This window comes from Lepidochelys olivacea, assembly GCF_965140295.1.
Source record: "Lepidochelys olivacea isolate rLepOli2 genome assembly, chromosome: 4".
In the NCBI taxonomy this organism is placed as follows: Eukaryota; Metazoa; Chordata; order Testudines; family Cheloniidae; genus Lepidochelys; species Lepidochelys olivacea.
Window position 1 is genome coordinate 90,966,957 of NC_140414.1, and position 26,329 is coordinate 90,993,285.

The window sequence follows — 26,329 nt, forward strand, 5'->3', positions numbered from 1 at the left end:
CTGAATTCCAATTTGATGTGATCTACAAGCCAAGCTGAAAGAAAATGGTGGTCTTAAAGGTGGGGTGGGTGACCTTTAGAAACCAAACAAAGCATCCTGTCCTCCTCCTAACCCCATGTCCACCCCAGAGGAGATAGCTCAAGGGAAAACTGTAAGAAAAACTCCACAAGCTTCCTCTAATGCCTTCTCCCTTGCTTTCTTCTGTAGGCTCTTACCCAGCAGGGTCCATCTGTTGTATGGACACTCACTAATACACAGCTCGGCCCAAAAGCATTCAATAAGCTTTAATATCCAGATGTGGTGGGGTTGATCAGAACCTAATAACGATTGCACAGAATTCAGATGCAGACTCAGACTCCTTTTGAAAGAGCAGCACTGCAGATGACCTGCTTTAGAACAAATCCGAGCTATCCAAACATTCACAAAGCACTTAACGTTGCGTAGGCTGTATATGTAACCCACAAACCTCCTGGGTGTGGTGTTCTGGCCTATCTAGTGGTACTGAGACCATTTAGAGAGAGAGAGAGAGATTGGGTTTGCTCTACATCCTTAGCTAACAGCCATATGGCTTTTAGTTCATGCTGTAGAGCAGTGGTTTGTTTACCTGCCACGTCTGCAGGTTTGGCCGATGGTGGCTCCCACTGGCTGCAGTTTGCTGCTCCAGGTGCTGGAAGCAGCGTGGGCTGAGGGATGTGCTGGCCGCCCTTCCCGCAGCCCCCATTGGCCTGGAGCGGCAAACCGCGGCAAGTGGGAGTGGCGATCAGCCGAACCTGCAGACGCAGCAGGTAAACAAACCGTCCCGGTGCGCCAGGGGCTTTCCCTGAACAAACGGTGGACCACAGTTGAGAACCACTGCTCTAGAGGCTCATGCACTGAGGCCCCAAGTTCGATCCCGCCCACCAACGACTGGGGTCTGTCGGTGTTACATATACTAACGCTCCTCTTTCTGACACAGTTTAGTTACTGATGGAAGATCAAGATGTTATTACCGAAGTCCCTGCAGCACTGAAACGGCTGGCCAAATACATGGTGCGTGGCTTCTATGGGGTAGAGTACTCACTGGTCCTTGACTTATTGATCCGATACCCCTGTGTGAAGGAGGATGACTTGTTGCTACTGCTCAAGTATGAACGCAAACAGTTGCGCACTGTCCTCAACACACTCAAGGCAGATAAATTTGTCAAGCTGCGCATGCGGGTTGAAACAGGGCCCAATGGGAAGAGTACAAGGCACAACTACTATTACATCAACTACAAGTTGCTGGTGGACGTGGTGAAGTACAAACTGGATCATGTGCGCCGGAAGATAGAAGCAGATGAGCGGGATTCAACCACCAGGTCCTCCTTCAAGTGTCCATCCTGCTTCAGCACTTACACGGACCTGGAAGTAAATCAGCTGTTTGACATATTCACAGGTATGCCAGCTAGGCTGCTCATCTGCTCTCATCCTTCAGGAAATTGTTGGCAGCATTAAATGTGTCTGCACCTGTGCACATTTTGTAATAGAACCAGGTTGGTTGGGTTTGGTTTTTGGACATTTGCCCTAAAAAAAAGTAGAAGGAAATAACTGGGCTTTTAGAATGACCTGTGGTGAAGAGGAAGGGTATTCCTGTAGCTAAGATGCAGTCCTAGGATTCAGATTTTAGTCTCAGCTCTGCTATGGACTTGCTGTTTGACCTTGGCCAAGTAGTTTAACCAAGTTTTATGTTGTCTTTAATTTCCTCACCTGTAAAATGCAAGTAAGTTGCCCATTTCACCTGGGTGTTTTGAGGTTAAATTAATTTAATGGTTATAAATGCATGAAGATCCTGAGGCAAGATGCCATAAAATATTAATAAAATACAGTATTTCAAATTGTTTTAACAAACCTTAACTAATTCTCCTAACACCAGAGGGGGAGGTATAAGCTTCCCCATTCTACAAATAGGGCAACTGAGACATAGAGGTTCAGTGTCTTCCCAAAGGCACATAGCAAGTCAGGAGCTGAGTTGGCATTACAACTCAGGAGTTTCTGCCTCCTCTTCAAGCCAACTGAACCAGAAGTTGCATTTCAGATTCACTGGACAAGGCATTGTGAGGTATGGTGCAATGGCAGTTGACACCTACACTATAAACATCTGGGTAGCTGATAAGGATGAATGACCCAGAAAGAACGAGCAAAGCTTGATTTTGAGATTGTAAGGGGAGTTTGCAGGGCTGCGCGCTGGCAAAATCCTTCTTGGCTTGTAAACTGAGCAAATTTGATCTGTAATCATTGAAACAATAAACATGGAAGCTGCTGATGGTGACACTTTTACAGAGTAGCTTTTCAGAGTAGAACTGTACACTTCAAACAGGTTTATTGAGGTAGAGGTACTGGTTTTTACTGCAGGATTCAGCTAGAAATAGCACCATTGTGTTTAAAAGGACACTGTCAATTTAAACATCAAATCTGCCTGAAAATATTTTACCTCTTGTTCTATGTTATGTCTAAGCTGAATGAACAAGTATAAGACATTAGAGAGAAGGAATTGACTATACAGAAGATGTTGCCAAATGCACAATTTCTCTTTCCTGTGGTAGTCTGTTTGTGTGGATCTTTCATACAACAGGTGTGTCAAAATCAGAGGCAAATGTGATTGTAAAATTCTCAATGTTCCCCAGGATTCAGAGGCAGGAACAGTATCAGCAACTGCTTTTTAACCATTTTTTTTTAAAGTAAATTTGTTCATCTCTAACTTGAAATCTGTTATTTGGGCATAAGCTTTCGTGGGCTAAACCCACTTCATCGGATGCATGCAGAGGAAAATACAGTAGGAAGATACATATACAGAGAGAACATGAAAGAATGGGTGTTGCCATATCAACTGTAATGAGACCAATTAATTAAGGTGGGCTATTATCAGCAGGAGAAAAAAACCTTTTGTAGTGATAATCACAATGGCCCATTTCAAACAGTTGACAAGAAGGTGTAAGTAACAGTCGGTGGAAAAAGAATTAGCATGGGGAAATAGTTTTTACTTTGTGTAATGACCCATCATCCACTCCTAGTCTTTATTCAAGCCTAATTTAATGGTGTCCAGTTTGCAAATTAATTCCAATTCTGCAGTTTCTCATTGGAGTCTGTTTTTGAAGTATTTTTGTTGGAGAATTGTGACTTTTAGGTCTGAAATTGAGTGACCAGGGAGGTTGAAGTGTTCTCCGACGTGTTTTAGCCCACAAAAGCTTACGCCAAAATAAATTTGTTAGTCTCTAAGGTGCCACAAGTAATCCTCGGGTTTTTTTGCTGATACAGACTAACATGGCTACCACTCTGAAAGATTTCAAGTTGATTGTGTCCCTTCAAGCAGCATAAATGGTTGTAGCAAGGAACTGAGTTGTTCTTCAAAAGTCTTATTCACTGGGGGAGCAGGTTCCTTGGCAAAGATCACTGCTGAATTTTTGCATCTTTTACTAACCTGTGAATTTCCAATGGGGGTGATGTTGCAGAGACTTTCCGCTGCACCTACTGCAATGCTGAAGTGGAGGAGGATGCCTCTGCGCTTCCCAAACGAGATGCTCGAACCTTGCTAGCAAAATTTAACGAACAGATTGAACCCATCTTCGCACTACTGCGCGAGACTGAAGATGTTGTTCTACCACATGATTTGCTTGAACCTCAGCCAACGGAAATTCCAGAGCTATCAGAAAGGTATGAAGAGAAATCCCTTCTCAATCCAAGTTATAACTTATGGAAAACCAAATGTTTTCTGGCTCACTTCTTCCAGAGCATAATTTAAGCTAAACTTGTAAATCTTTCTTCCCATTTAAGTGGAGGACAAAAAGTGGCCCAAGGTGGTGAGGTGAAATCATGTTGACTAGAATCACGAATTGTCTTTCAAAAGGCCACTAAGGCCTATTTTTACATAAACAATTTTAGTTCTGACTCCTGCGCATCTAAACATTGGCACCTTTTCTTCACTGTGCTTTCCTTAAAACTAACAGCCTACTCCTCTCTGTATCTGCCTAAGATCCTGCTAACTACTTAAAGAATTAGAATTGACACAATTTGCTAGGCTCTCCTTTGCTTCTTTCCCTCCCTGTCATCTTATTTTTCATGCCAATCTCTTCCTTCTCCTATTATCTCCAACCCAGTTATCTGCTCTCTTGCTCCTAACTCCTTCCACTACTAACCTTAATCCCCTTCAGCCACCCACCTGTCTCAATTTCCTCATCATTGATACCATTACCAGTGACTCCTAGATCTGCCTTGTTGACAGGTTTGTTTTTTGTTTTGTTTTTTAACTTTCTCACTTAAGCCCTGTCCTTGCCTCATTTCTTAATCCTTCCTATTACCCAAGCTCTCAGCCTTGATGTCACTTTTGATTCTCCTCTGCCTCCTTTCCTGCACTCCCAGGCCGTCAAGCACATCTTACTGCTTCTTTCTCTACACTTCCAAAGTTCCAGCCCCACAAACTACTCATTGGCAGGCTTTCCTAACACTTCCTCGTAGACTACTGCTTTTTACTTCTTACTCGCTTACAAATAGGGATGGAGACAGAGAACTTTGAATCTTCTTGCACACCTGCCCAACAACTCCTTTGTCTCCTCTAAACTTTGTCATCCTTTCATGAAGTCTAGACTGGAGTCTCTTTAATGCTTCACTGAAACTACTTCTTGCTTAATATGTGCAAAGTTCCATGCATAGAAAATAATAAATAAGAAAACCTAAAATCCTTTTCTGTGCAATGTTCTAGTTTCATGGCTCTTTCTACTCTATTTGTCTTGTATTGTGCCTGTTTTTTTTTTTTTTTTACCATAACTGCTTAACGTACAGAACTGTGTTATGTTTGGCATATCTGTAGTATATGGCACTCTAAAAACTCCCAATTATTAAATGTGTGTATTTACCCCTCAAACTCAAAGATTTTTTTTTCCCACATTGGGGAGAATTTCTTGCTTCTTAAAAGTTTTATATTTCTCTCAATACTACTTTTGGCTACTCTCTCGTTCTTTGCTCTCTACTGTCCTGTGAAAACCATGACATTAATCCTGACAATACACTTGATCCTAAAATGTATTCTAGAAAAGGGTATGCAGCTATTAACAGCTCAGAACCACACGTTAATCATGGGTTGGGGAGGAGATAATTTTGTCTCAAGATACAGTGTAGCTGGCCAAACTGAAATTAATCTTGTGTCAGTTTCCTTGATTGAGAGATGAGGTGGTGGTGTGTTTTTGTGTGTGTGGCGGGGGGGGGGGGAAGACTTTTAAATACCCTGAGGTTTTGGGAGAGTGACTCTCTGCAAGCAAGAATTAAACTTTTTTCCTTCAGCTTTGAACAGAGGGTATGTTCAAGCATCCTGGACTCCAGTATCCATCTTGAGAAATGGGCCAACAAGAATTCATCTGTCAGTAATATGTATGTTCAAAACTTGGTCATTGATTTCCAAGAGTCTGAGCCAAAGAAGAAAGGGAAGGAAAAAGTGATTAAAGAACATCCTATATGGATGTCCCAAAGTACTGTACAAGGAGCATCTTCAAATGCAACTGATTCCAATATTGGTAAGACAAAGTTTGAGAACCTAAGATTTGAATGTATGGTCATGTGTTGATATGGCTGTCTCGTTAGGAATGTACTGTAATTAATTCTCTCCTCACCCCCACATTAGTAGCTGGTGGATGCTCAGCACTTATGATAACTGTCCTCATGTAGGGACCTAAATACAGATTTAAGAACCTTGCTTTATGCACCAAATCCTGGAAAATCCCTGTCTTTTAGTAGCCTTATATTTTAAAATGTCTTTTTGAATGATGTATTCTATGTAACAACACATCTTTGTAAAGCTCTTCTCAATCTGGGAAGAGCAGGAAACTGAATGCTTCTTTAGGGATATTTATATCTGTACAAGTACCTGTGTAGGGAGACTTCTGCTAGTAGAGGGCTCTTTAATCAAGCAGACAAAAGCTTGACAAGATTCAATAGCTGGAAGCTGAAGCTAGATAAATTCAAGCTGGAAATAAGGTGTATTAACCGGGTAACTAACCATTTGAACATCTTGCCAAAGAATGAGGTGGATTTTTCATTCCTTGAAGCCTTTAAAACAAGATTGGGTATCTTTCTAAAAGATACATTCTAGGTCAATCAAACATTATGATCTGTGATATATAGGAAGTAAGATTAATTGATACTAGTTCCTTCTGGCCTTTACAAATATAAATCTATACAGAGCAAGATTTTTCAAATGCTAGTAGTGATTCAGCATGTTCACTTAGACACTTTAAAGTGTACTAACTTTCAAAAAGTGCTGAGCACTCCCCTTTGAAAACTGGGTGCTTTTTGGGCACCAAGTTGAGAGCGACCTTATTCACTAGTCACTTATGAAAACGCTGGCCTCGGACTCCAATAGCTGAACATGAAGTTTGGATTAGATTTATGAACAAAGATCCAAAGGTTTAAAGGAATATTCTGTATATAAGGCTGGGGGTCCAGTCTACTGATAAACAGGAAACCAGTATTAACAACAGAACAAACCATTAAAGTAGGTCAGTTTAATCAAATATGATCTTGTTCAGAATTCTTCAGTAGAGGAGTAAGTTATATAAAGTGCCAGATGCAACTACAAAAAATATCTTCAGTGGCTCAATGCTGCTTCTGTAACTTAAATAAGAAGCTATATTTCAAACACAAATCTAATTTTATTTCCTAACTGATACATCTGGTGCTGAATTACAGAAGAACCAGGGTGCCATGTCTAGAAAACCATTGAAACAGGTATGCTCAATATCAGATACAATAACTACAGCCGAGATGGCTCTCTCTATATTTTAAAGGAGAGCTGGAGGTGCATTTACTGTCCATCTCTTTCCATCCCATTTTAATACACTTCATATACCCTGCTTATAAATGAACAGGAAAACACTCATTCCATTCGCTTGTGAAAGATGTCTTATAATCCTTTGATTGCAATTGTCAAACTTAAATAGGATTGTTCAAGTGGAAAATTACTGGTCTGTTTACATGTTAATTGCTTGTGGCTTATTTGATGCTCTCTTGTTTTTGGGAACAGAAATGTCCAAAGAAACGGATGACTGTGTTAAGGAGGCTGTTACTGATAATGAAGTAATAAGGACCCTTCTCATCCATGAATCTAAGTCTTCCTCTGGCACAGGGCATCCCCCTCCTCGTGCCAAAAACAAACTGCATGAGTCAGAAAGTGACACCAGTGAATCAGAGGAGGAGGCCAAACATGCAAAACCTGTGGTAGTTAAAGCAGCAGGGAGTGACTTGGAACAAGAGGAGCAGGAAACACTGGATCCGACAGTAATGGTTGCTGGACAGGCCCACTTGTACAGTGAAGTTAGTGACAATCCAGAGCTAGTGTCACTTATGACAGATGAAGAGAGAGAAGTTTACATCAAGGTGGGACAAGAAATGTTCCAGTCTGTCTTTGAGTAAATGCATGAATTAAAAAGCAGTTGTTATACCACTCGTGTAAGTTTAGATGTTCTGCGAAGTTCTTTCTGTAGCTTAACCTACAGTAGTTGTCGGGTGAAACAAATGTAAAGTTCAGGATATTTTTGTGAAGGTGGTGGTGAGGTCTGAATCTGCTCCTTGGAGAGCCTGCTATTTATTTTTTGCTCATGTTATTTCTCTAAAGCAACAAAGTGAAGATGTTGCAGATAACCTTGGTTGGTTTCAGTCTAGAGCAGGGGCAGGCAAACTTTTTGGCCTGAGGGCGGCATTGGGTTTCAAAAGTTGTATGCAGGGCCGGTTAGGGGAGGGGGGGCGTGGCCTGACGACTGCTCCTCCCCCACCGCTGCACCATCCAACCCTCCCTTTCCTTCCTGACTGCCCCCCCCTCCCGGAATCCCTGCCCCATCCACACCCCCACTTCCTGACTGTCCCACCAGGACCCCTGCCTCCATTCAAAACCCTATTCCGGCCCTCTGACCTCCCTGACCCCTCTCCACCCCCGCCCCCCAACTACTCCATGAACTCCCTTGCCCTCTGTCCAACCCACCTGCCCCCTTACCGCGCACAGAGCACCGGCTCAGGCCAGGCTCTGCAGCCCCCCCCGCCCAGAGCATGGCGCTGGTGGTGCAGTGAGCTGAGGCTGCGCAGGAGGGGGAACAGCAGGGGCTCAGGAGCCGGGCATGAGGGTCCCATGGGTTGTAGTTTGCCCACCCCTGATCTAGCGTATTTAAATTGTTTTTGTTTCCATATAGTTCCTGTTTGTGAAACAGTCCTAAATTTTGTTTAACATGCTAAGTATTGTACTCACTTTTGCTTAATATGCTAAGTATTGTAATGAAAAGACAAAATGTAATGCTTTAATTACTTTAGAAGCAGGAATCATCCTGTTTGATCAATAAATAAATTGCAACAGGACACAATTGTCTGAGTGCTAAAATATATGCCTAAAACCAAGTGACAGTCAGAACCTAAATATTAAAAGATCTAACAGGTCATGTAATCCATCTCCCTGCCAAGGCAACGTTAGATTAATTTCCCTTTCTTGATAAGCGAGTTAAACTCATTGTTGCTGTAACTCCTTCATGCCAATGTGTCCAACAATTCTTCTGGAGTGTATGCTTATACTGAGGTGGAGTATTAATGGCAGACAGAACAATCACAAAGGGATGTCCCTGCAACAAATCCCTGCTCCCAGATTTCTCTTTCTAGAGTTAATACGAATACTTGAAATCAAAGCAATGAACAGTCATAACAGCTTGACAGATAATTTAAAAAGAAAATTGTCTGGATTAGCAAAACTGTCCAAACAAACCCACACAGTTAAGAGAGATTACCAAGTGCTCTGCAACTGATCCCTTTTGGGACGGGGAGAAATTTAAAAAATCTCAGGGTAAAGTGTGAGCTGAAGTCCTGGAGAAGAAGTGGGTTCGATGACGTGGGCTGTAGCTCACGAAAACTTATGCTCAAATAAATTTGTTAGTCTCTAAGGTGCCACAAGTACTCCTTTTCTTTTTGCGTATACAGACTACCACAGCTGCTACTCTGAAATCCATAGGAAATGACATCAGTCATAGAGTCCAAGGCCAGAAGGGACTATTGCAATCATCCAGTCTGACCTCCTGTACAACACAGGCCACAGAATTTACCCATAATTCCTAGAGCATATGTTAAAAAAAAAAAAAAAAAAAAACCTCCAACCTGATTTAAAAATTGCCAGGGATAGAGACTCCACCATGACCCCTAGTAAACTGTTCCAATGATTAATTACACCCACTATTAATTTATTTCCAGTCTTAAGTGCTGCAGTGTGTTAGCCTTTGTCTGCTAGATTTGAAGAGCCCATTATTGAACAGTTATTCCCCTCTAAATATTTATAGACTAATCACGTCATCCATTAGCCTTCTCTTTAAGATCAATAGTGTGCTCTTTCAATCTGTCTCTATAAGGCATCTTTTTCTAATCCTTTTCAATCTATCAACATCCTTTTTGAATTGTGAGTACCAGAACACGACACACCATTACAGCAGAGATTGCACCAGATATAGAGGAAAAATAACTTCTACTTTTATTGAAGATTCCCCTCTTTATGCATCCCAGGATGGTGTTTGCTTTTTTTGGCCAGGGTCACACTGGGAGCTCATGTTCAGTTGATTATCCACCATGACCCCCAACTCTTTTTCAGAGTCAGTTTCCCAGAATAGAGTCCCCCACCCAGTAGGTTCGTATGGTCTGTTTGTTCCTAGACGCATATCTTAACAATTTAGCTGTATTAAAACATTCTTTGTATGTACCCAGTTTACCAAGTGATCCACACTGCTCTGAGTCAGTGACAGTTCTATTACTTACTTACCACTTCCCCAACATGTCAGCTGCAAACATTTTCAGTGATTTTATTTTCTTAACATTAAATTGCATATGTTCAAGAACTGATCCCTGCGGGCCCCCCACTAGAAACATCTGCTCAGTGATGATTCCATGTTTACAATTCAAGACCTATCAGTTAGTTAAACCCACTTAATAGCATTCTATTTTTTTAATCAAGGTTGTGCTTTTTTTAGTCATGAAGCTTCAGGCTGCATTGGTAAATCAGAGGTAAAGCTTACATTGTTCTATGAAAGTAAATACACTCAGATTTACCATGTTACTTTGGTTTTGTAACTAGATTATGCTTCAAGCAGTAGTGGCAGGTACTGTATTATGCCTTTGGTCCCTAAAGGGTTCCTGGCCCATTCCCTTTTGATGTACTATTTCATTTCCTCTAAGCAATAGTTACCTTTCCTAGGTATATAGTGTTCTTGAGTACCTCTTTGCCCCTGTATCATGTTTGATGATGAAGCCACCAGAACACTGGCTTAAGTCTACTTTCTCTTGCAATCCTATTTAAAGTGCTATACACCTTTCTGGTATTATGTAAATGTAATCTAAGTTATGCAACTTTAATAGGATGATTAGGAGGGAAGGATAAGTTCACAGGATCCATGGACAAACTACAGCCAACAGGATCATCCGGCCTGGCCCTTGAGCCCCTGGCCCCTCCCCTGCTGCATCCCCCCACAGCCTTACTTTGCCACTCTGCCAGCGCTCTGGCCTGCTGCTCTGAATGGCAGGGTAAGGGGGAAGTTGGATAAGGGGCAGGACGTTGCAGGGGACAGTTAGGGGTGGAGGTGTGGATAGGGATTGGGGCAGTCAGGGGAAGATTAGTTGGGGCAGAGGTTCAGGGTGGGGGGGTTGGGATGGAGAACAGGGTGGTTGGATAGGCATGGGAGTCCTGAGGAGGCAGGGAGGGTGCGGGATACGGGGCAGTCAGTGGACAAGGAGCAGGGCGGGTTGGATGGGTCAGCAGTTCTGAGGGGGGCAGTGGACCAGGCTGTTTGGGGAGGCACAGCCTTCCCTACCCAGCCCTCCTACAGCTTTGCAACCCCAATGTGGCCCTCAGGCCAAAAAGTTTGCCCACCCCTGGACTAGAACTACAGTTGGAAAAGTGAGGCATCGTCATGAGAACTATTTTAGCTTGGTGTAAAACACAGAAGCACCTCTATTCCACAGTAGATACATCTTACAAAAGGCAATAGCTCTAAGGCAGGGGTCTTTTTGCCATTTCAAGTGTTCTGAACACTTGTCAAAATGGGGGACTGTAAAGATATAGAAGTGATACCTGGATCAGCCCACCAATAACCATACTACAGCATTTAGCCTCAAACCATTTTTCTTGACGAATGAAATGTTGGGAGCCCTCAGTGTAACTGATGTGAAAGTGAGTCCTTGAGACATTCTGCCTGAGGGCTAGTCTGTCTGCTCAGTTCTTTATTAAACAGCTGAAGTTGGAAGTCTAGACACAAGACAGCTGAGGCCTTGGGCCAGGTGACTACTCACATGTACACCCCAAGCATTGACTGTAGTGCTTTAGGAAAACTTCTGCTGTCTACCAAAGCGACAGACTTAAACAGTAGACATAGCTCGTTCTATTCATTTTCCCTGTGGTGGATCAATGCTGACATGTGGGTGAATTCAGAGAATGCCTTGTTCAAGGAACTTTGAAATTCTAAAGAACATCTTAAAGCACTCATCACTATGAAAAGGTAAAAAGAAAAGCTGTAGCTCCTAAAAGCTTATGCTCAAATAAATTGGTTACTCTAAGGTGCCACAAGTACTCCTTTTCTTTTTGCGAATACAGACTAACACAGCTGTTACTCTGAAACCTATGAAAAGGTAGTGATTTCTCCTACTCTAACTGTTGTAATTGCAGCAGGGAAGACTGTTTTGACCAATAAATACTGCAACCAATCTTTAGTTCAATGGCTTAAGTGGCATAACCATCTGGCAGATTCCTAGGCCCATGTTTGAACCATATGTTCAAATACAGTATCTGCAGGCTTCAAGATTACCACAGAGCTTAGGGGTGTCTTTTTGGCTCTGAGCAAAAAGCAAACAATCCTTATCACAATTTAATCTCTATAGAGAATAGAGAGGCTTGTCCCCTCTGTCCATTTCTCTCCATGCCCCCCCCCTCCATTTGTACAGAAGTTGTGCAGTAGTGAGGAGCAGTTATTAGTGGGTCTGTATTACTCCTCTCTTCTGGACTCAAGCAGCAATGCAGCTGCTGAACTTGTTCCCCCAGTTGGAGAGAATGACTTCGACTGTCCAATGATCATCAAACAATAAGGAAAGGAACTACTCAAAGGATGCAATTACTGGAGCCCCAACATCAGGGATGCTTACTGCACCATGTAGGGAAACAGCCAAAAAGATAGAATTAGGATAAAGAGTGAAACATTTAAGTCAGGTATTTCAAAAGTTACAGTTCTCATAGGTGGTACCAAAAGGCCCTAATGGTGATAAAATACAAGCTATTTTTATATTTGTCTACAGTTCAATAATGTACTGCTATTAATTTTAAATTAGTTGATACCCTAAACATGAATATTCACTTTAAGGATTTGGCTAAATAAAAATAAGTGCTCAATATACCTGAACTAAGAAGTTAGCAATTGAAAGATTGCGGTGTTGATAGCCACAGAAATCTGCTTAGTTCAAGTATTGATTTGTACTGTCAAGTGTTAACTCTAGGTTTCAAATTGGCATTTTGTAAATAAATGTTAGTTAAGAATTATTAGTCTTGCTTATTGAATGTGTAATGGTGTTAGTTTCTAAAATCTTGACTGTATGCTAATATCTGAACTGTTAAGTGTATTCAGTTTACATTAAGGTTACAAAATTCAAAGAGTCTAGAAATGCCAAAGTTCAAAAGTAAGTGAACTGGACAGAGCTGGAACAAGGTAAGATTTACTTTGTAATTAGCTAGCAGATGGATGTGGAAGACGCAACTACAGTTAAAATTGGGGTACAGAAGCAAGGAACAGGCTACATGTCTTGAACTTAGAGCCCAGTAGTTTGTTGTGTGTGTGGTTTTTTTTGTTTGAGGAATAGCACTGATAGTTTCAAACTTCTTATATATGGGATCATATTACCTTGGAGGAGGGGGCAATAGGCAAGTCTTTGAGATCATCCTTGGGAACAATGACCAATGCAAGTGTTAACTGAAACTGACTCTTGTAAATTAGGCAGTTAAAAATGAAATATTAGAAGTCTCCCTCAACACTGCCTTCCCTATGAAATTTGTCACTGGGTGCTATTCAAGTTCACTGTTTTATTACGTGGCAGTGACTTTGAGGCACTGCCCTTTACACCAGGGAATCATCAGACACACTCTTGACAAACTAAACACAACTGAATCCAGTCAGTTTATACGTTAGAAGTGGTTTGTGATTATGCCAATGTAGTTTTACAGTCACATTTTCCTATTTCTTAAATTTTGCTTGTTGTGTAGAAGACCTATTACAAACAAAGGGGGAAAACTGATTATACAAGAAGTACTCTCAAATGCAGATCAAAAACTTCTACTCCTTGTTACAGTAAATTTAGATATGAAACAATTGTAGGCAACTATATTTTCAGAGCCATTTAAATTGTTTGCAGTGTTTACAGCAATGTTGGGCTCACCCTCATATAAATTGTGTAAGGATTTTTTTTTTTTTTTTTAAATCCAGCATGTAGGAAATAGTAATGATTTCTATCTCCTCTCCAAAAAGTTAAGTGAACTCATAAAAATTAAGTAGATTAACTTAGAAAATATGGCTGGTTGTGGGAGGCAGAATTCAGAGAACTTAGAGTAATATGAATGCTTCCATTGAAGGCTACATTTACTCTTCAAGCTAGGGGTCTGATGCCCAGCTCTTCCGCAGATGCTCAAGGAGAGCTAGCCTGAGTATAAACAGCAGTACGTCTGAAGTAGCACAGGAAGCAGTAGTACATACTCACAGGATTCAAAGATAGTGTATTCAGCACGGCTAAGTCATACCAGTGCCCCTGCCACCACAGCTACACTAATACTCCTGCTAGCTCTTATACATGCTCACACTAGGTTGATATGTGAGTTGGCACTCCCAGCCCTAGGTCATAGTGCAGATGTAGTCCAAGATGACAAACACTCCTGTTTTCCTTACAAACACCAATCATCTGCACGGGCACATAACAGCTACACCTATATAGTACTGTACCAGGTGAAGGGGAAAAATCTGTGGGATTTTTTTTTTTTTTTTTTTAAAGAAAGCTACCCTTCCCCACCACATAGATTGATAGGACAACTAGTTTTCCTAGGCCAGGAAAACTGATAGTATCCCTTTGAATGGCACACTCTACTCTCTACAAATAAGCATTCACTACTAAGCACTTCATGTTGTCCAGGAGAGCAGGATGCCTTCACGCAGCATCATCAGAACTTCTCCAGCAACTGTAAAATAAGGGCTCAAAGACTTTACAGACAAGTCCAACCTTTATTTAAAACTACATTTTAAACCATTTTAAAATTACTAAACAAATCACAATGAATAAAAAAGATTAAGACAGAAAAAGAACAGTGCAGTAAGAATAACTAGAGGATTCAGTTACAGCTGTTTAAACTGCCCTGGGCAGAAGTTAGCATATCTATCCTAAAGGCAGTAGTGTGTCAAACTAATTTACATTTTTATACAAATTCAAATTGAGTGAAGTTTGTGCCCATTTTCTATATGCACTGGTATATGTGGAGAAGGGCTAGGAAGGAGTTTCTGGAAAAAATGTTCACGCACTTTGAGCTCCAGCAGTTTCTGCAAAATAAAAATTGTACTCATTAATGTCCAGGAACAGTTACTGAATCTCAAACACACATTTTAACAGGTATATGTTTAAAAGTATTGCTGAGAACATCTTGACAAAACAAGTCCCTCCTCATTGTTGGTCTATACACAGTTTGCACATTGTGTTAGGTTGCACCTATTCCACTATCATGTGGGCACTCGGATTTCAGATAAAAAGCACCCTAATGCAATTACCAACTTAAGCAAAATTGAAAGAGGGTACTCAACCCACAATTAGTGTCCACAGAAAGGAGCTCTACCAATTTAACTAGTTTGGTTTAGAAACCAATTAATTCAGTGCAAAATGAACTCCATGAACTGTTTGCTACTGACCTTTCTGGAAATGGTCAGTAGCCAATATAAATTGTGAGTTTGATTTTCTAGCCCTCATTGGCTCGTCAGTTGCCTATGATGTAACACTAAGCATATGGCTGCATATATTTGTTGACTAATAACTAGAAATAAATGATCAAACCTAGCTATATTATTATTAGGCAATGTTTCTGGGGATTTCCTCCAATGCTCCTCACTCCCATTCTCCAAACATTGTATTGTAGTTTAAATAAATTACCGAAATAATTGAAACCACCGTGATTATATTGCAGTATTTTGACAAATAGAATATGCAGAATTTTTAATTTTTTGGTGCAGAATTCCCCCAGGGGTAACTGACTTATAAAACTTACACAATCAGATCCTTCCTTACCATTAACTTCCATTAGAAAAGGATTGCTTCTTTAGTCACAGTCAAGAATATCCTGACTTGTAAAAATTAATGGAAGCAGCAGTAGCAAACAGAACATTTAGGTCAATACACATTTTCCAGTATGTCATAATGGAAACATTGACAATCAGAAGATTGAGTTTTCTTGCTTTACTCAGCAATAACCCTGAAGGGTTTAGACCCTAATAAAGCTTAACTCTCCCAAGAAGAGATTAAGGCGTTAGGAATTTAAAGAATCTCTCACCAGGTTCTTTTAGTGTTTGAGAGTCTCCAGCTAATTCTTCTCTTTGCATTCCATCACCATCTAGTATTGCATCAGACAAAGTGTTTGTCTGGGCTTCCGCCACCATTTTATTCATTAGATCTGCCTTGGGAGTGGATAAAACAAATGAGTTTCCAGAGTCATGTATATTTCTTCCCTTCCCGCATCCCCCCAATTTAAAAAAAAGACTCATTTTTGTGATGGGCACTTCTAAGTACAGAAAACCTCAAGCAAAATACCTCTGAATATATTGTAAGTTTAAGGGGCAAGTCTTCAACTCTCACAAAGTCATCTTCATCAGACTTTTGACTTATGTTTCCGGACCCAGCTTCCTGTTGATGACAGAATTTATGACATTTTAAGAAGAAAGTAGAGAGGTGCATGATTCTGTTCTAAGTACAGATACCTGATAACTAAAAATAAAAGAAATTAAGAGTTATATTTTAAGTGCTTGTATGCTCAATTTAACCTACAAACCGAATGAGTCTGGAGAGAAGGCTTAACTTTGAAATGACATTTTATATTTAAGAAAGACAATATGGAAACACAAATTATACGTACATATTCAGTCACTAACACAGGTGACTCTGTATCAGGGCTTCCAGCCATAGAGCTTCCTGGGCTTCCTGTCAAGGATTTGGTTTCTATGCACATTGTTTCTGATATCTGAATTTCATTTACTAGTAATGAAGGGCTTGGCTCTTCTGTTGCTGACACCTTGGTAGCACTAACAGACTCAGGTGCACTGACTGTTAGAAGTTTCTTATTCTCCAGCATATTGAGATAATGAGGCAAAATAGCAGGAACATCTTGTTCATCTAAAAACACAAAGCATTTTAAACAAGACATGGATTTTGACAAAGTAAATGGCTTCTTAATATTTTGTTTAAAAAAAAAAACAAAAAACAAAAAAAAAACAACAACCACCTTCAAATGAATAACAAAAGCGAGTTTCCAGCAGACATGAGTCAGTATGTCTTTGAAATGAACAGGAACAGAAATTAATTCTGCTGAAACATTTGAGGGGGCAACAGCCTTGTAAACACTCATTGCAAACTAAAATGAACCTAATTAAAAGCCAATATATCAAGTTACAGATACCACATATTAAATACCTTTCTGAAGTTTATAGGCTAACCTTAATATCAAGAATAATTCTGTGAATACAGAGATCAATTTTGGCAAAAAACTTGACCAATCTGCCTAATTTATAGATCAGATGCACAGTAAGCAGTTCAGTATTTCAGGCATTTTTTTTTAAAGTTATTTCAAAGCATGTATAAGAGCAATACTATAAAGCCATAATTTACAAGAAACTCATCTACCCCAGTAGGTCATTTTAAAATGTTGACAGTGTATAAACAGTGACATCAAAATCAGAAATATTTTAAGTTTAGAAATTAGTGCAATTATTTACTGGTAAATTGCTAAAGTGCAGAAGTACACTCATTTTAAGTTGTTTGGTAATAAAACAGAGTAATCCTTCACAGAGTTTTGGAAAGTTAATCAACCTGCAGTTGTTGTTAAACCACAGATTTGTTAAGATTGTTAATTTAAAATTCTGATGTCTAAATTAGCTTTTTAAATCATCCACAAACTTTATATCAAAACAAAATGTAAAATACAGTCTGCTGAAGGCAAGGTTAGTATTTTTTATGCTGAATCAGCATATCATGATTAAGTTAGTTTTCTTCCTTACACTGAAGGTATTGACAGAGACTTGTGACACTATTCCCAGTATTCAGAGTAACAGCCGTGTTAGTCTGTATTCGCAAAAAGGAAAGAAGGACTTGTGGCACCTTAGAGACTAACCAATTTATTTGAGCAAATTGGTTAGTCTCTAAGGTGCCACAAGTCCTCCTTTTCTATTCCCAGTAGCAGGTACAACTTTAGAACAGACTGGTGCATGTAGAAAGGATCTGACATGAATGTTGAAGTTAAAGCACAATTATTATTATTATGACTGATGGGAACTTAAACGGCAAATGTACAATATGAGGTGCACATAACTGTCTGCCTTTTTTTTTTAAGTCTGCGTATGCTGCTCTTACATAAACATTTTAAAGAGTACAGTGTGCAGAATTTCTTAATGTTTTGCATGACTGCTGAAGCACAACAGAATCCACAGAGATACAGAGCTGTCCATCTATGAGAGGAACATAGGTCAGTGCAGAAAACACAGACTACTGCTAATTGTCTGTAATAGAAAATATATCTTAGGTGAGATAAGAAGCAACCACCATGACATGCGGTAGACTTGCCATCTTTTGCCAATAAGTAGCCAAGAATAGAAGGGCAATTTATTTTTGGAATAGTTATAGGACGGTTGACATTTTCCCATCACTTCTCTAGTAGATATGTACTTGATTTAGTCCCCATCTAATGTGAGGTTTCTTACACAGTAAAGATCACTTAAATAATTTTAAAAGCCTTATATTATGGACAATGAAGGATGAAAATGGCAGGGAGTGAGAAGCTGGCACAGCAGCAATTATCTGTTGATTATGAAATTCAAACTTTACTTTCCAGTTTACTAAAACATTATCCTCCTCAGCTATTATTCACGGTTTTTCTTCTTGATACAAAAGAGTTATTCAATTAAAATTGTGTGAACCATGATATCAAAACAGTCCTGAAAGTTATGCCATGGACAAATGTCAAAACGCAACCCTATCATATACACTCAATTATATTGAGGTTTCTCTTTTAAAATGCTTGTTTTTTTTCATTTAAAATAATTAGATCACAGCATGTGCAAGAATCAGTAAAGCAATCCAATTAAAATAAAATCTAAAAAATTCTTACAAGTTTATTCAACTTCTTCATTCTTGTAGAAGGCAAATTCACATGAAAGTGATAGTATGTTTTTTTTGTTATGTACATAATTTAAAGTTTTACTCAGATCTTACCTTTAGAACTAACAGATTTCTGCTTCGATGATAAAATCTCATACTCATTTGGTTTATCAGATTCATCTGTTGAAATCTATATGGCAAAAATCATGTTTAGACAATCATGTTTAATTTCTATTAGGGAGAGTTTAGTATTTCATCTAGTCTACCCCTTCCTGTCCCAAGTCCCCCCCAGCAGGTATGCTTGTTCCTTACAGTATAAGCGCCAACATCTTGTCTATATTAGTTTTAAATTCTCGGTAAGTTCCACTGTTTACTTGTTAGTTGCTCTTCCATAGATTAAAAGATCTCACTGTTAAGATGTTTTTACACAATAGCCTTCGTTTTCCTTTTACCTTATTAGTCCTCATCATAAACCCATGCATCAAACTGAAAAGCTCCTCTATAAGCATTTACATCATTCAGTACTTTTAGGCAGTTATACTTGCCTACCTCTTGTTCATTTTGCTAAATTGCCTATTTTTTAAAGGTCTTCATAGGTCAGTCCTTTCAACCCTTCACTCATTGGTAAATTAAGGAACAAGTCTCTAGAACCAAATCATACTCATTCAAGAGTTTCTAATGAACAATGAAGTGACTCAACAGCTAATAAAATACTGAAATTTTATTTTGAAATTTGCTACCATACTAGAAGGCTGGAGAGTAGCCAGTAGTTGTACCTATCTTTTTAAAAAGCTCTAGAAGTGATCCTTGAAATTACAGCCTAGTAAATTTACTTCAGTGCAGTTAAACTGCATTGAAAAAAATTTAGAATACAATTATAAGGCAAGTATTGGCACACTGGATGATGGAATGGCTTCTGCAAAGGCAAACTGAGTTTTAGTTATCTACTACAATTTTAGAGGGCCTATCAACAAAACAACGAAGAACGAACCATCACCTGACATGAACATTAACCCAGCAAAATTCAAACTGGAAATTTAAAATAAATATATTTATTTATTTAACACTGAAGGATGTGGTACATTTTCTCTCACTTGGTGTCTTTAAATCCAAGCTGGATATCTCTACAATATATGCCTTACTTCAACCATAAGTTGTTGGGCCAGATGCCAGGAATCACTATGTGAAGTTTGATGGCCTGTATTTTGCAGGTCAGACTAGATGACTGTATCAGTTCTACTTCTGACCTTAAAAATATAAGACGACAAGTGATGGGACTAGATGAATATGAAGTTTTAAATGTTGACAATGTATGAGACCTGCAAACTTCTCTGAAAAATCATCCTATTCAAAGTCAACTCTCTTCTCAAATTTTCTCTTTCCAATTTGGTGGGGGGGGGGGGGAAGGCTTTATTTATCTAGTCATTACTTATTTCTAACTTAAAGTAACAACAGTTTGACATCACAAATGGCTACTGACTAACTAGGTGTTATAATAAACTGAATTAACATTCACTGAAGGTGGGAAATGAACAGCAAAAATATTAAAGCTAGAAACGGTGAATTTGAATAAAGTGTGAAATGCACCCAAACTGAGTGGCGTCACAGGGTCATAATGCAACCGCCTCTCTGTCTCCACTTATGGAGGGGTGAATGCTCCAAACCAAAGTATTGCTGCCACCACATGGACCAGGTCACAACACCTGAAGTGGGGAACCTGGCCCTGTCCCATGGGACAGGAACCACTGCTGGGGGGAGTGCAGGGTGGGCTCTTTCTCCAAACCCTTCCTTCTCTCCTCCCACCCCCGCCACCCTACAGGCTCCCTGCTCTCTCCCAATCATGGATATATTGTGGTTTTCATGCACCTCTGCTGTAAAATGTATTAAAAATTGGCATGCCAAATTCTAGTCTTAATGGTAAGGCCAGAAGATACAACTGATCATCTAGTCTGACCTCCTACATATAACACAGGCCATAGGACTTGCCTTTGAACAAGAACATCTCTCTTTTTGAAAAACATCCAATATTGATTTAAAAGTTTCCATAATGGAGAATCCACCACAACCCTTGATAAGATGTTCTAATAGTTAGTTATCCTCACTATTAAAAAAATTACATCTTATTTCCAGTCTGAATTTGTCTAGCTTCAACTGCTAACCATTGGATCTTGGTCTCCTATATTGAAGAGCCCTCTTATCAAATTTCTGTTCCCCATATAGGTTTTCCAATTCTTTTATCACTCTCAAGGCTCATCTCCGAACCATCTTTAATTTATCAACAATCTTCTTGAACTGTGCACAGCAGAACTGGACACAGTATTCCAGTGAGGTTGCACTAATGCCCAATATAGAAGTAATATAGCCTCCCTACTCATATCAAGATTGCCTGAGTTACAGATCCAAGGATTGCATTAGCTCCTGTTAGCTACAGGGTCACACTGGGTGCTCATGTTCAGCTGATTATCCTGGGAAGCAGTGATTCTGAAAAAGATTTGGGAGTCATGGTGGAAAGAATCTCCCATTCCTTAAGTATGGCCTACATTCTTTGCTCCCAAATGCATGACTTTAAATTTTGGCCATATTAAAACACATTGCTTGCTTACCAATTGATCAAGATCACTTTGTATCAGTGATCTGCCCTCTTCCTTTATTTAGAACTCCCCCAACCTTTGTCCCATCTGCAAACTTTATCAGTAATGATTTTTGTTTTCTTCCAGGTCTTTGATAAAAACATTAAATACCACAGGATCAAGAACTGATCATGCAAATATCCTTACTAACAAGAACTCAAGAAGAATGTATGACAGGAAAAAGGGTATCCACGTATAATATTTCTTTAAACAACCCTAGTAAGTGTAAAAGAAGAAAGGACTGGCATTCAAGAGTACAATGCATAGGTAACTTCCCTTCATTAAAATATTTTTTGGGTACCAAGTAGGTTAGCTAAGGTTTGTAGAACTCTGATAATACCTGTCCTTGTTCATTTTCAACTGTAGTGTCATTGCTGGCTTGCAGTGAAGTCTGGACATCCACAGGTCCTTCTTCAAACTCTTCTATTTCGTCATCTTCATTCTCATCTTCCCCACTTCCATAATTAGTTAGAGCTTGTGTTTCCGCTTTAGACAAACCTGAAGTCAGTCAATGCAAGAGTTTCAATATAGCTTAATCACTGATATAAGTTATACCGGCTCTTCATTAAAACTCTTGTCCTCGGTATTTCAAAAAAAATAAAATTCAGACTTTAAGTAAGTTCTCTTCATATTCTGGAATAGGAGATAAGGCAACATTAGATACCTAGAACCTCAATATAACATGATAAATTATACGTCTGTGAGAATGGTTATGACCTGTAATTGTCTTGTGAGACCTTTTCCTGGAATGCAAATATTCTACAGAAACCTGACTGGAAGTACCACCGAACACCACTGCCGTGCTGTAATGTAATTAAGTACTTTTATTTATTGTAAGTCTACTTGAAGAGTACAACCATGGTGGAAGCAGAGATATTCAAGGATGGAACACAGGGACATAATTAGGAATAATGCAATGAAGGAAAACATTTAGGTGGAATACTCAGAAAAAGTGTAGTGATAACAATTAAAGCTGAACTGCAGAATCAGAATAATAAAAAGAGAATGAAAGCCATTAGGGCTTGAAAAGATTCATATGAAGAGAGACTGAAAAGACAAATTATCTGCCTTAAAAAGGAGAGGAAAAAGAGGGAAATGATAAATAATGGTACAGAGAAGGTAGATTATAAACTTCTATTTCCCTGCATCTCAACATACGAACTTTCACTGAAATTTAAAGGAAATATTTTCTTCAAACAATGCATTAATAGAGTGCAGAACTCATTGTCAGACGATATCACAGAAACCAAAAACATGACAAGATTCAAAAAGTGGACATGTATGTGAACAACAAAAATAGTTATTAAAGTAAGAAAAAAATCAGAAGGGATGTAAACCACATGCTTCAACGTTTAAGACAATCTAACTAGGAGAGATCATGCATGACAAGGCCTTCACAGGAGATGAGGTGGGGGATTTATCCCACATCTGCCTAATGTGGGGTTTCTTGACCCATCCTCTGAAGCTGGCCTGGTGGCTGGCCAATGTTAGACACAGGTTACTAGACTATATGGACCATGGATTTGATCCACTATGAGAATTCCTGTAAGATACAAATCCATGGAATAAATTTGCTAAGTAGTGGAAGCTCAGCTGCTTTTGGTATTTAAACCTAGACTGGACAAAATACTAGAAAATGTAGTACTGGAAATAATCGTGCATAGAGAGGAGAATAAACTAGATGAGTTAATAGAAAACTGAGATAAGACCTATTAACCTTATGCATGTATAGCTCACACGAACAGTACATCATTAAAAATGTTGTCATAAAATTAGTTGCATGAAGTTACAGTAAAAATCTGAGTAACAACCTATCAAAACAATTAAAAAAACACTTACTTATAGACACCGGACAGCCTTCACTCTCCTCATCTTCCTCCTGATCAGAAGCATCAGATCTCATACTTTGAGGAACTTCACCATCATTGTATATTTCTGATTCTTGTGTGGGTTTAACTGTTTCAGTTTCATCCTTGTCCTAGCCATAAGTAAAAGTAAACCTCTATTGAATACATTTTCCCCTTATTCTGGACAAGAAGATTATTGTTACAATTAAGTGCATTGCCTCTGCTGTACTCTGCACTAAAAACTTAGAAGCATCAGGAGAAAAAGCACCCAATGGAACAGATTAAGTACCAGATTAAGTATCATGAAAGGCCAGAAGAATCTGATCCTAGACACTAATGCATAAAAACAACTGAATATAGGTTGTCTTTGGATCTGAGTCCCTCACCCACAATGTCCTCCCTGCTCAGAATAATACCCTTGTTTTTCCTCATAGAAACAACATTCACAATTGCTTAGAGAAGAGTTCTCAGCAGTATGCCTTTTCTTCTTTAAAGACAGAAAGAACTGGGAAAAAGAACGGATATAAAAGCATAAACTCGGCCTGTGTGCAAAGATGTGTTTGAAACAGACAGATCAAATCCAACACATACTCAGTAGCCTTAGACTACTTTATGGAGGCTTGGTGGGAACCAGGCAACTTCAGATCCCAAGACCACCTCAGAATAGACACCAGGACATTTAGAAGTTTCCAAGACTTCTTTCATGCCAAAGGAGGTGGATCCTTAGACAGACCCAGAACTAAAGGATTCCAAGAGTCTAGTCTTCAGGCTCCTACAGTAAGCTAGTGCAGCATTGTTCACTATCCTCCACCTGTAAGAAGTAAACCCTGTGCGCACAAAGCAACCTCAAAGAATATTCATGTGCAAGGCACAGACAGACAAGGCATGTGACTCTTAACATCAAATGAGTGACACCAAGCACAGTTCAAATCTTGCCAGCTTGCAGAGATCTGCCACAGAGCCTACCAACACCACAACCCTGAGTAACAGAGAGGGAAATAAGATAGCTGACAGAGCTGAGTGGTCATTTGGAGTCAGAAGAAGCAGGAGTTGATCACACAACGGTGATTAGTCAAATAATCCACACAAAAACCATGCTAATCATGAAGGGTGCAGAAAAAGGTTCCTATCCTCATAGCTAGCCATTATCAAGAAGGAGCTGAAAGTGGCTGGAGTCACAACTCCTCTTTATAACCTCTTTGTTTGGACCTGCAAAGTGGTCACTTTGCTATGCTTTTCAAGATGATTCTGCATTCACAGCACTGAGGGAAAACATCCCACAATGAGGCACTACAGAGGCAATTTTTGAGAACAAGTACTGAAAAGAAATAATGATGTGGTTCTACTCTGAAGAGAGATATTAAAAAAGATATTGAGAAATTCCATGTTTATTGTGTCTATTTCTACATCAATTCTGCTAAGTTTATAAGCTATTTTTGTTTGTTTTAAACTACCAACCCTGCAAACTATTACTGGGATCTCAAAGTCAATCTGGCTCTTTCACACTTGCATCACCGTTAACAGAGATCCTGCAGGTCTCATTATGGTTTCAGTTAAACCTGATGTAACCTTTGTGTTCAAAGAGATTTCACAACTGTGAATGTCTTTAATGGGGATGCACAAAGATAACTGAGGGCAGAATCTGGCGCTGCAACAAGAATTTAATGCATAAGAAATCGAATTAAACTCGTGTCTGTAATGGCTCTGCTGTGCTAACAGAATGAAAATGAGTAAATCTTGGTCACTAAGTAATCTGCCATTATTGAATACATACAGAAGGGTATTTACTGATTAAGGAAGTTCACTTTCTTCTACATAAATCATTTTTCAGAAAGCTGCACTTTAAAAGATAGGTTACAGTACACATTGTGTTTCAGAGACAACTAAAGTAAAGAGTTGGTAACAGTCTAAGGAGACAGAAGAGGTATTAATAGGATATTTTCAATCAAAATTGAAATTCTGAAATATTTGCTTTCCAATAATCAGAGTTAAATGGATTGTTCAGAGACATTGGGTTTGTATTATCACTTTTGTTCAAATCACTACTAAAAATGCACTGAAAGTGATAACCACTAATGACTTCTGAAATTCTCCTACAAAAGGAGGAAAGACCGTTACAGTTTTAAAAAATAAGTATAACCTACTTTGTCTTCATCAATATCTTCAGCGGATGAACGAACGCCTACCTCAAGAACTCTCTTTGCCTAGAAGACAACCAATTAAATTATCTTCAATTCTGAACTGAAAATATCCCTTTTACAAAAATTTAGTCTACATATAAATCCACATTTAAATCAGAAATGGCTTTGAAATACTGGAAAAAATTGACTAAGCAGTGTCATACCCTTACTTAGAATTATGTTTATATATCATGCCTACTATTATAAATTCAAACTAAAAAATTGCAATAAAATACTCTAGCAAATATTTCTCAAGTCTTGCTGTAGTTTTTGAAGGGATACATCTTTAAATAGGTGTCATCACTATCTGGGAATTACAATACTCATTCAGAAATGCTTTGCTGGGTTTCTTACTGTTTAGTTATGTTTTAAATGAATATTTAGGACTCTTGTACTATCCCAATTTCACAGATATGTTCTATTCACATTAAAATGAAATTAGTTGAGCTGCATTTTTTTTAATTTGAGACTTCTAAAGAAAGCTACTAGGACTTCCATTAAAATATAAAATGGGAACAATTACAGTATATAAAAGGAAGTAATTAAGTAGTTGCGTAATGCTATGGTGGGGCAGTATTAATTTAGATTATACAAAGTATTTTTGTTATAATTTAGTTTTTTCTACGGTAAGTTCATTATGAACCCTGAGGATGCTGCTATGACATTCTTTAAGTGCCACCATGTGATCCCACAGCCTAGAACTAACAGTGATCATGATACATGCTGCTGGAATAGATGGTGCCAACAATACTCTTATTTTCATTACAGGAGGAGAATTTCTATTACATTCTTATTCATCGATTCCAAGGCCAGAAGGGACCATTGTTTTTATCTAGTTTGACTTCCTGTGCAAGACAAGACATAGAAATTTCCACAAAATAATTCCTGTTTGAACTAGAGCACATCTTTTAGAAAAAAAGATCCAGACTTGATTTAAAAATTGCCCATGATGAAGAATCCATCACAACCTTTGGTGTTGTTCCAATTGTTGTTTACCTTCACTGTTAAAAACATACGCCTTATTTCCAAACTGAATTTGTCCACCTTCAACTTGCATGTTTCTTTTTAATAAGAGGTTAACATTTTATTTACATTCCTTATTGAAGTTAATCATACTTCCAAGAAACCCTGCCAAAACTGAAACTTTGCCAGACTGGTCATTGACATAGCAGCGTAAGTAGTATTTCTGCAAAACTTTAGTCTCACTGAAGTAGTGGATGAAAGGGCAGAAGGTGCAGGGCTAGAGAAGTGGTGCAGTGGGGAAATTGAAAGAACAAACTCA

The 26,329-nt window shown here is 38.9% G+C and overlaps 2 protein-coding genes across 12 annotated transcripts in view; one reads left to right on the forward strand and one right to left on the reverse strand.

The window, feature by feature from the left end:
• Positions 1-966: 966 nt before the first annotated feature.
• LOC311519983 (general transcription factor IIE subunit 1-like) lies at positions 967-7,416 on the forward strand (the record flags this gene model as incomplete). Its single annotated transcript, XM_084627130.1, has 4 exons — positions 967-1,414; positions 3,468-3,669; positions 5,293-5,522; positions 7,028-7,416. 4 exons carry the CDS (start codon positions 967-969, stop codon positions 7,414-7,416), a joined length of 1,269 nt encoding a protein of 422 aa, XP_084483256.1.
• Positions 7,417-14,247: 6,831 nt separating this feature from the next.
• PCM1 (pericentriolar material 1) overlaps positions 14,248-26,329 on the reverse strand; it is an 89,101-nt gene continuing 77,019 nt past the window's right edge. For 8 of the 11 annotated variants that reach the window (XM_084626942.1, XM_084626935.1, XM_084626934.1 and 5 more), the window contains 8 exons: positions 25,012-25,071; positions 22,860-22,998; positions 21,361-21,518; positions 18,505-18,580; positions 16,157-16,413; positions 15,835-15,927; positions 15,578-15,701; positions 14,248-14,579 (listed from right to left, as the gene is read on the reverse strand). In XM_084626942.1, the coding sequence (XP_084483068.1) occupies positions 14,554-14,579; positions 15,578-15,701; positions 15,835-15,927; positions 16,157-16,413; positions 18,505-18,580; positions 21,361-21,518; positions 22,860-22,998; positions 25,012-25,071 (933 nt within the window). In that variant the 3' untranslated portion in view covers positions 14,248-14,553. The remainder of the gene's footprint in view (positions 14,580-15,577; positions 15,702-15,834; positions 15,928-16,156; positions 16,414-18,504; positions 18,581-21,360; positions 21,519-22,859; positions 22,999-25,011; positions 25,072-26,329) is intronic. The other 3 variants (XM_084626943.1, XM_084626940.1, XM_084626938.1) reach the window with 1 other exon arrangement.